Below are 11,037 nucleotides of genomic sequence, written 5' to 3' on the forward strand. Positions count from 1 at the left end.
TGTCCAGAAAACTGAAAGTTTCTATATGGCAACCGATATAATCCACAAGCACTGAAGGGTACACCTCTGACTGGCAGGACTACCTGCTTATCTGAGAAATAACTTGTATAACCTGCTCTGTTTCTTACATTGTTGAACGTCTTATTCTTTTCTTTGGGCCTGCTGATTCAGTTCTTTACAACAGAAAAGTTGTTGCTGTCTCGTTGCAGCATGACTCCACGAGATCACATGAGAAAAATGTCTATCCTGGGGGAACAAGGAACACTAGAAGAAAAGCACTTATACCGATTAGCAAGTGGCATGGCAGCAGGAGGTAAGCAGGAAGAAAGCTAACTGTGCATTTGGTTATAGGATTGCTAGTATCTGTTCAAAGTACAAGAAATAGCCAGCAACGGGTTTTAAAGACATTAAAGGTATCTCAAGTTCGTCTTAGGAGTAACTGGAGAAACATTTCTCTTAAGGTAATTAAAAGTTAACATGGGGGATTCTTGGCATTCAGAATTTGATCAAGAGATGCTAAGCATCTGGAGAGTCAAGGTCACACAGGAACTCAGCAACAAAAGCCATAGCTGGACATCATGATGTTCTGGCTCACCACCACAGGCTCTTCTTTCTAGAGCTGCTGTCTCATGACAAGGCAGGTTCCAGCTAATAAGATTTTTCTAAAAATAAAACCGTACTAGAAATGAAAACTCTCTCAAGCAGAGAACATAACATTCTGTTTAATAGTGATATATGAATTATTGTTGATTGTAAATTGTCCTTTGGTACCCTTTACTGTGCACATCCTGTTTATTTTTACTGCAGTTACTACATTATTTAAACAACGTGGTTAAGGTGGCAGTGGAAATGTCTTCTTTTTTAGTTGTTGCTATTAAAAAAAAAAAGGTGTGATTTGCTAACTCATACTAAAATGCTGGCACTTGAGGAAAAAAACCCTATTTTTTTCTGGTAAAGTTAGAAAGTGATTCTGTCTGCAGAATCGCTTGCTACCTTGACAACAGAACTGTATATGCTTTGTGTCAGAACTGCGGCAGCGGCAAGAGATGCTAATGAGAAATCAGTTGATGGCAGTAAACCCTCAGCTAATGGGCGCAGGCCAGCAGAGAATGCAGGCGATTCCCTCCCAGTTTGAGCCTCGACTGGTAGACAGGTATTTTGCACCATTTCTCTATTATAACACTGCAGTTAAAGAATAACTGTGCATGTGCTGTACCTGAGTGTATAAAGACCTTAGATTATTCTTAACTAAACAATGTCCTTTGCATATCTGAATGTATTTTTTTCCTCTCAGAGATCTGTTACCTTCAACTGAAATGATGGCATCAGCTGACCCAAGACAAATCCATATAGCGTCCCACCTTGGACCCACAGTCCCACAGCATGCAAACATGCCGAACATACTGTCCAACCGTGTTTACCCAGGCCCAGGTAATGAAGCACTGTCTGCATCCTGAAAAGTGATAGCATGTAAGTGAGAAAGCAAACTGCACCTACTAGTTTTTCATAGGTTTATCAGTAGTGTCAGTAACAGTTTATTTTCTTTGGAAAAAAAGTCTCACTAAAAGGAGGCAGTCTGCCTACCAGGGATTCTAAACTGTGCCAGTTTAAGTCTAAACACATCCATTTTAGCTTTTAAGTACACTGTTTTCAAAATCATTTGCATGTTTGTCTTTTCGCCTTTTCCTTTTGTATTTTTCAAGCATTTTCACACCCAAACAGAAGGCTGTAGCTAAACAAAGGAGTCCAATCCACTACACTTCTTGTTACATTTAACTCTTGCTCATGTATGAGCATTGGCTGTTTTAAAAGACTACTTTACTGATCATATTCTTTAATCATAATATCACATGCCACTTTACTCATGTAAGGCAACTACAAGTCCTTTTAATAAAGGCTCAAAATTACAGGGCGCAGCTCTAAGGGGAAGGCTGGATATCACAGCATGGCAACACAACTGTGGCATGCATGTCATGCTGCACATAAATTTACATATCACCATATAGGAAGAGGTTATATCTTAAAGCTCCTTCTTTGAGATGAGTGAATAAATTCTTGATGCCACATAGATCTATAAACACGAATTTCTGGCTTCAGCTTTCCCCCACTAATGTGGATCTCAAATAAAAGATTCCCTCAAGAGGAAATGTAATTTAAAATTACATGGCATCTAGGCTGGAAACAGTCTTGAAGGAGCAGGTTTGCTTTGCTTAACTGTTGATTATTATTTTCTGAGCAGCTATATGTACTTCAAAGACAAAAAGTCACCAAATAAAACCACCCTACTGTCTCTTTCCTTTATGGATAATGGCAGGTATACCTAACTACAGATCAGATCCTGCAAACACCTGATGCCAGACTTCACGTTTCTACTACATATTCCCACCAAAGCAATGAACACAAATAGGATTTAACTTGAAGTCATATCAGCTTCCTGGCGAAGCACATAGTTGAAGTCTTAAAAAGCCTTTTAAAGTGTCTCTGCATTGCTTTGGGGTTTGTGTATTAGTTTGAGGAAACAAATGAGTTTTAAAAGATTATTTTTCCCCCCTTCCCTTTAAGGATATAGCTTTCTGCAACCAGAATCCATGGAAGCTGTGGCCAGAAGACAGGATTTGGTTCAAAAGCAAAACATTGCCAGGTAATCAATAGTAAGTTTTGCTCTGAGGTGCATGCCAGGATTAGGGCAGCAAAGGCAGATAGAAATGATTAAGTCACAGACTTTTTGTGGGTTTTTATTTATAGTGATTGAGATACTTTTTCAAATCCCCCAGAGAAGCAGAGGGTCCTCAATTATCTCTGAAGGTCTGAAGCTACTGAGCTTTCTGCTTGCCCCTATTCTGCTTTTAGGCTTAAAATAATATAATAAAAAGAAACAAACCCTTCAGCTTGGTTAAAGAAACAAACAAGCTATAAACTTCAGCCCCAGCCCTTGAACTCTGGATCCAAACACGCTGAAGTTACAGAAAGTCGGAAACAAATTGAAACTTTACAGCTGTGTGCTATCACACACACATTTTAAGCCCCTACAGCTGGTCCATTGGGATGATTAGCTACATCTCCACCCTACCAAGGTGGACAGCTTTCCTAGTTTAACCAAATAGTCTGAATGTCAGGGTGACTATAGAGAGTCCAGTTTTTTGTACCAGTTTCAGTGTAATCAGTAGCTGGTTAAGTAACCACCAGTGCCCTGCCTCACAGCCACACCATTTTCATAGAGGAACTCTAATCTCAACCACACCTGCACTGGGCTTCAGCACAGTACTGGGTGGCAGCACCCCTCACACAGTAAGACTAAGAGCAAAGAACAGGTAAATTCTGAGTAGGCATCTCAAGAGAATTATGACAGAAGTGGTTTGAGCTCTTTATTCAGCAAAGCTTGATTACTGAACTCCTCCAAGCACAAGATTTGCATCAACAATGCATTTCATATAGCTCCTGCCACATGGCAAAAACCCTGAGAAAAACAAGTAAAATAGCTAGCAGCAAGCAAGGCCAGCACATATTCTCTCAACCACATCAGAGTTAATCCTACCTGTTCAAGCTCTTCCCTCAATCCACCAAACCCAGGAAAACCCCAACATAAAAGAGCTCAGCCTAAATCCATGAGATAACCTTTTATCCCAGTCTTTTGCCATCCTGGCAATTTCCACTCACATTGCTTTCTGCAGCATATGTCACCTTTAGAGCTGCACTGGCTCCTTTTACCCTTTATAGAAATCAGGTGCTGGCAAACAATCTCCTGCACTTGCTGCAGCTGGGCTGCTGAGCACCTGGGCCCAAATCCTTGTTCTCCAAGGGACTCTGCCTCATACCAAAGCTTAGTGATCCCCGTCTGCCGGTCCTCAGAGGAGCAGACTATCTTATCTGGAGGAGTAGTCAGGAATGTAACGCTCTTTGCTGTTTATCTCCACCTCAAGAGCTGTGTGTGAATAATGACATATTGGGCAAGATGTACAAGGACATGGTACATAGACAAAACACTTCCATTGGATCTCTGAAAGCAGAAAACTAGTAATTCAGAGGTTGTTGCAAAGATGAAAAGAGGGCAGAGAAGCAGCCCTGAATGTTATGGAGTGATCAACTAATTCCTCCTCACAACAATCATCTGAATAGGTACCTTTTGCCCAAACTGTTTTCCTGACAATTTTACATTAATGAGAAGTCTCCTAAAAGTCAGACACTTTCTGACCTGTTATCCCCATTGCACTGTTAAGAAAGCTACCTTGGTGCACTTTAAAGACTTGCCTGCCCTCACAAGCCCTTTTCCAAAGAAGAATGTGGAAGTCCCACTGAAAGCTCCTCAAAGCAAGGAAGGCAGGCTGAACCTTTTCTGGTTTGTGTCCGGTAGACTGGCTCACATCTCTCAGCTCCAGCTGAAGCTGTGGAGCTCTAGAAGCTATAGCTTTCTGTTTGATCACTAGCTTGGCTCCAGGGAAAGCTGATGCTAGCAAAGGTTGGTACAATGGAGACACATACTACTCCTTGTATCCTCCATATCTCACTAGTAAGCCCTCCTACCCACTATACCAGTGGCAGGAAGCTGGCACAGACCCTGGAGCGTTACCTTTATCTACCAGCAGGAAGACTGGTTGAACACAGACCAGCAGGCTCTCACCCTTTCACACTCTCAGAGCCATACTCCAGTGCCAGGCACTATGGAGAGTTACTCAAGAGACTTACTCATATTAGCTTACTCTGAATGTATGCACAGGTTCCATAGATAATATAATTCTAGTTCTTTATCACTTACAATATCACTGCCATTTTCCAGTTTTCAGTATAATTTTCTGATTGGTAATGTAAATCACTTATTTTTTTTAATCTTTGACCCTTATGACCCTGGAGACAATTTTCCAAATCCCAAGTGAGCATAATCACTGTAATAATACCTGAATTGCCAATATACAAATAACACTTTTTTTGTCTGAAATATTATCCAGAGGCATCAAATGGAAGATATATTTTCTCTTCCTTTTAGTTTATTATATGTATCTGGCAGCACATTAAATATAGCCAGGTTTGCCATTCCATCTGCAGTCTGTGACCTCTCACACATAGCAATACAGGGGAGAGAGAAGAAAAGCAGTACTCTTACCTATTCAACTATCTGAGTTTTAATTTGCCACTGAAAAAAAGAGGTGATGAAGGAACTGAGCTTCCCTAACTTCTTGTGCTCTTTGTGTCTCTTAGAATGGAAATGGAGATGAGTGCTATTTTTCAGCAAAAAGAAATGGAGAAAGCTCATCGGAAAGGGCTACTGGGCCTGGAAGCACCCTTCCTTTACCATGGGATGCCAGCTAGTCCCATTGCTTTCCGTGGCAGGCACAGACTACCTGAAGGCCATCTTCCCAGCGACTTATATGTTCATCGTACCACCCTTGATGAAATTCATGGCAACGCTATGCTCATGGCAACCAGCCCATACCCTCCAGTCAGCACTTTGCAAAGGGAGAGGGGACGTCGACCAGGGAGAAGAGCTGGAAATCACAAAACTGCAGAGTGTAGTGCCAATGGCACAAAGAACCAAGCTGATGACAAAACTACGGACCCTGCTTCAGCTGCAGCGGACGATGAGAAAGAAGACAAGAAAGAAGCAGAGGTGGAGACACCAAACAAACATGAACAAAGCAAAAACCAGACTGAGCCATCTGCAGTTGCCAAAAACTGTAAAGAGTTTGAACAAGGCTTGAGAAAAAACTGTGCTACTCATGAAATTTCTGCTGAAACCAACAGCTGCAGCAACACAAATGAGAAGGAATCTAATAGCTCCTGTGCTGCTTTTGATGACAAGTACATGTACCCTTCTGCAATCCCATTCTCAGCGTTACCATATGGATTTCCAGTACCCAGCAACCCATTGCTACCTTCAGGTTTGTGAAGTCTCTAGATTACAGTTAGAGTGGCATGTTGATATTATTTATTTTTATTGATTTGCTCTCTTATTTCTTCCCTCTGTTTTAAGTAAATTTTTGGTATGATAAAGTCACGGCAACTAAATGTAGAATTCATATGCTGCAAACAGTAATAACTTGGTAAATCCAAGTCAGCAAAGGTAAAGAGTGGTTTTCCCTACCTGCAAACTGTGCTGCTTGCTGGCATAATGGAGGTTTCAGCATCTTAGGTAGCAGTGCTTTACTTTGCAGGACAATGCAATTGCACAGCAAAAAGTCACAAAGCAGCCTCCTGACTGTTTCAATGCTCTGTGCCATGCACTATACCTTTGTAGGATGTCATCCTGTGTTTATATCAGTCCCTGTGTACAAAACACTTGTCACCCCTAAGCCGTCAAGTTAGCAGCACTTTGAGTTTCTCTGCAATTCTGTTCAATCTCCTCTCCTTCTGGCAGTCAGGGGGAAATGGAGCAGCACACAATATACTTATCATAATCCCAGTGTGTGTCAAACAGGACAAGGAATCCCCTTAGAAGTTGCACTCATTTAGGAACAAACTTATCCCTGAGACTTGACCTCCCCAAGAACAGAGCGTAAGACACAGACCTCTCCAGACACTGTGCAAGAATCATTGTTTCTAAAGCTTTGCAGCTCTTGTTAAATGCACCAGTGCCAGCAGATGAGCCCTACAAAACTTCCCATTACCTGAAATGAGAACAGGCTGGGGTGTTTGTCCAGGATCATCTACCAAAGACATACTGTATCACTGAAAAATATATAATGCACATTAAATATTCATTTTCTATCTGCAAAAGGAATTTCAATTAAAATAAAACTGGTGAATGAAATGGTGAGCTAGCCTCTCTCTTCTGCCCATAACTTTTCTACAGTCCTTCTAACTCACAGTAGGCACTATGGGCTAGCAAAGGCTTGGTTCTGTTCTACTGAAATATTAGTAAAGTTAAAATAACAGTAAAGTCTAAAGAATCAAAAGCATTGGATAATGTACTCATTAGAGAAAATACTGCAGTATGATTTGTATGTGTAGTGACTGGTACGTACAGTGTCAGCAGTAAACAAAAGAAGCCACCAAAAGAAAATGCTCCAGAATCAGCTACTACTGACTATCTGGTGATTTTGGTGTCTAGGACTCCTGTATCTCTCTGTGGCTACACACTGCTGTTAATATATTAAGTTCTGGAGAAGTGTAAAAATGCTCATGTTAGCAGTCATTTCCTATTGATTTGGCCGCAAAGTCCTACAAACATAACATTTGTGTTTCCTCCTCAAAGGAGCACATGGCCTGATACTGAATGGAGAAGACATTTCTTCCATTGAAGACATTCGCAAGTGGACTGTTGATGATGTATACAACTTCATCATTAGCCTCCCAGGCTGTTCAGATTATGCCCAGGTGATTATAAACATTCATCACATTTTCAGGTCTTTAGTACCATCTAGATTTAAAGGTCATCAAGCAAATGTAAATGCTAGAGGTTAACTGGTTGTCACAAAGTTACAAACATAATAGTAGTTTTCATTGTGTTTCAACATAGGAAGCCACTTGCTTCTTGAAAGGAAAGGCAGTCCATGCTCTGAGAGGTTACATGCACTTCTGCTGCAATCTGGAGTCATTGGTCATGACACATACCAGGAGGACGAGCAGCAAAACAACAGTATAAGAAAAGTATCTTAAGTTTTTCACTCCACATGCCCTGGACAATTTTAATGCAGATTAAAGCAATTTTGCATTCTTAGATATTGGTATAACCCACCTACTGCCCCTGAGCTCTTACTGGCATCATTCCATTTGAAAAATGAAATATCATTAGAAATGCAAACAAAGAGGTTGAAATCTTGTATATTCCTGGTAAAGCCTTAATAAGTTCAACACTATTCTTTCATTGGTAGCAGGTTGCTCACTTCCTAAAAAAAAACCAGCTAAGTAACATTGAAACATTACAAAGTTCCCACTTGCCAAGAACAAGTAGATAAGCTACAGGCAAATGTACTGATACCCACACACCTAAACAAGAGACCTCACGCTGCAGTTAAGAGACAAACATGAAGATAAAACACTAAAATTATTATTTCCTCCTTTTATTGTCTATGCCTCAGGATTAAGAATAAAAAATAACCAGTGAAGTTTGTTTTAGCACACCATGATGTGTTTTATCATTTCGTAAGATATTTAAAGACCACGCTATTGATGGAGAAACCCTCCCACTGCTAACAGAGGAACATCTCCTGGATACAATGGGATTAAAACTCGGACCAGCATTAAAAATCCGCTCTCAGGTATGATCATTAAATGTATGACAAAATGGCAAGTCACAGAGATGTGAAAGAGTCAGAAGCTAACAGGATGAAGTTTTTCCAAACTAAAACACATTTTTTCTCACTCATAAGGTAACTACCATAATATTAGGAGAACAGAAATTACTCCAGCATAGTTTGCTTTTGTTTCTCTGTGTGTTACAACAGCCTGCAGGGAGACACTAAGGGGAGGTTAGGACTGACAGTTTGAGACACTTAAAGTGGAGTTAGGATACCACAACACTGGAGACTAGGCTGAGGTTGGAAATGGAAAAGACTTGTTTGATGAATTAATTCAGTTTCACTCATCTTTTCTCTTCCCAGCTGGTAAGAACTGCTCGGATACATACTTGCTTTTGCTCCAACCTGACTTTTAAAACATACCAAGTAGAGGTTTCTACAGCCTTTCTGGGAATACAATCTTATATGTTTCACGGGCAGGCTGTCCCTCTATGTTTAAAGTTTTCTGCTCTTAATTTCATCCAGTAATATCAACTTTCTGTGTGTTTCTATTGTTGCCCAGTTCTTTTCCTTTTCTTTAACCCCTTGCTGTCTCTTACTCTTCTCCCATTAAATGCACCTTCCCCGCTCCTGGCTGGCAGTTTGCCTCCCCTCTGTCCCATGGGTGCTACAGCACCTAGAGAGCAAGAAGAACCTGCTGTCAGGCCCAGCACACTGGGCCGTTTCCCAAGCTGAGTATTGCCAAGCTCCTTCCACGAGAACCTGGGCCTAGAAAAACATGAGAGGGGGAAAATGAAAGAGGATTTTTTTCACTTTTGCTCACCATCGATAACCCTTTGAGATGGCTGGGATCTCCTGGATGTCCCTGGCATTGCTACACGACAGTCAGCCTTGATCTTTAATGGCTTTAACACTATCTCAAGAAGCAATTGCTGCAATTGTGCTTTTGTCTTTAAAGGTGTCTCGACGTCTGGGCAATGTGTTCTACATGATGAATCTTCCTCTGCCCGTGCCCCTGCCACCTGCTCCAGGCAAACCCTCAGATCAGCCCTCTGACATAGCCTCCCCTCTTCACTGCAATAGCAGTGGTGATATGCTGGATAGTCCCTGCTCTCAGGACCCAGAAACTTCAAAAGCAGTGGAACAGATCGTTTCAGAAAGCAGGGAAAATCCATGTGACACAGCTGGATCTCAGGCTGACTTCCAGATGATCACTTTTCAGAAAAGTTAAGCTGAGTCGAGGACATAAAATGTTTTTAATAATACAGGAACCTCTAGTTACAAAGTGTTTGAGAAGATAGCTACAGCCTGAAACCTCTGTGCGACTGCGACTGAATGAAATAAGCTGCAAATGTAGCATGAGGAAGTATGGTATCTGAAAAGCATTTAAAAAATGCAACTGCATGTTAGTGCAATTACTTTCAAGTGCAATTCATTGAAAAGAATACCAGTACAGTTAACAGGTACATTTGATTTTTCACTGAAGTCCAGTGTGATCACTGAAATCTGTCAGACTTAGAGTGCGCTGTCTTACAGTGTGTTCCTGCTGAGAAACTACAAGGAAAAGTTACAGCTTCCACACATAGCTGACTTCTGCTTCTGTTGAACAGAATTTATACAGAAAATTTATATGGAATTCATTGGGAGAGTATGGAATTACCTGCAGAATATAAAGAAATATACCCTAGACTCAGCAATTTGAGTTAATTCCATTGCTATTTTAAAACTAAGCCTTTCTAAGTGCCTGGGAAGGGTATACAGGGTATAGATGAGATACACGGATTAAACCCTGGACATGAAAATATTGCGTGTGTAACAGCAATTTTAATTATTCTGAGGCATTCTTATTGATGGGGTTTGAATTTGCTTTGCGTGATGGCACAGCTGAGCTGAGCTGAGGTTAGGAGGAAGCATCAGCAGGCTCCGCCACGAAGACCAGTCACTGGGACAGTAACGTTCCTGCAGGCAGCAGGCTCAAAGCCACCTGGTTCCTGCCAACCTCTGCTGCAGCATCCTTCCCCTCAGCTCACCTGGGCAAGCCATGGAAAGCCCTTCACTCAGCAGCATGCTCAGTGTTCTTCATTTTGGAAGAGGCCATCAATTTTAGCCTGAAACCTCCCTTTTCTCCGTAAAAATACGGTTTCCCCTCACTTCTGCTACTGATGATTCATTACCTCACAGCAAACAAGAACCACAAAATAGAGTTTTTAGCTAGGGATAAATCCCCAGCATTTTATTATGATTGCTGTATGAATTAGCTTTGTTCCCTCTTTAGGGGTTTGGTCACACACTGGTCTTCGACTTAGGCTTTGGAAGTCCGTATACTACAGTGCCATCTTCCACTCTCCTTCTTGCAAGAACACTTCTTTACTCCAAAGGACACACAAATATTTTTGATAAAATTAATTTCTGTAAATTGAGGGTGGGTTGATTGTGGATCTGCTGTATATTGCTACTTTAGATTCTCTCCCCTTAGTTCCGTTTGTGTGGCCTCAAGTACTTAAAAGCCAAGAGGGACACTGCTGTTTAGATGGTGAGCGTCTAGACACATGAGGAGAGGGAGTATTTTCATATTTTAGACTGTGGGCACCTGTTCTTTTACTTCAGCCTGAGATAAGTTATTTTATATCTTTGGTATATTTGTGCAGTAGATAATATGTGCTTAGATGTTTGCAACAGCAACTTAAGATGTTCATCTTACTATACTGTCCAAACTTTGCAGCCTTGAGAAGAAGGGCAAATATCTACAGTACTCCTTTTCTGAACTAGCAAAGTCTTTCTGTAAAAGGAGTAGAGCCTAATTCTGCTTTCACTGAAAACTGCCACTGACACCAGTTACGGCAGGGTTGGGGTGCGTGCGTCTATC

General features: G+C 41.2%; 1 protein-coding gene across 1 annotated transcript; it reads left to right on the forward strand.

Moving 5' to 3' along the window:
- Positions 1 to 210: 210 nt before the first annotated feature.
- Positions 211 to 9,402, forward strand: SAMD7 (sterile alpha motif domain containing 7). Its single transcript, XM_009280563.1, has 8 exons — positions 211 to 313; positions 1,027 to 1,153; positions 1,295 to 1,431; positions 2,563 to 2,641; positions 5,194 to 5,873; positions 7,187 to 7,308; positions 8,082 to 8,192; positions 9,130 to 9,402. Exons 1-8 carry the CDS (start codon positions 211 to 213, stop codon positions 9,400 to 9,402), a joined length of 1,632 nt encoding a protein of 543 aa, XP_009278838.1.
- Positions 9,403 to 11,037: the final 1,635 nt, after the last annotated feature.

The sequence above is a fragment of the Aptenodytes forsteri genome, unplaced genomic scaffold (assembly GCF_000699145.1).
Source record: "Aptenodytes forsteri isolate BGI_AS27 unplaced genomic scaffold, ASM69914v1 Scaffold179, whole genome shotgun sequence".
In the NCBI taxonomy this organism is placed as follows: domain Eukaryota; kingdom Metazoa; phylum Chordata; class Aves; order Sphenisciformes; family Spheniscidae; genus Aptenodytes; species Aptenodytes forsteri.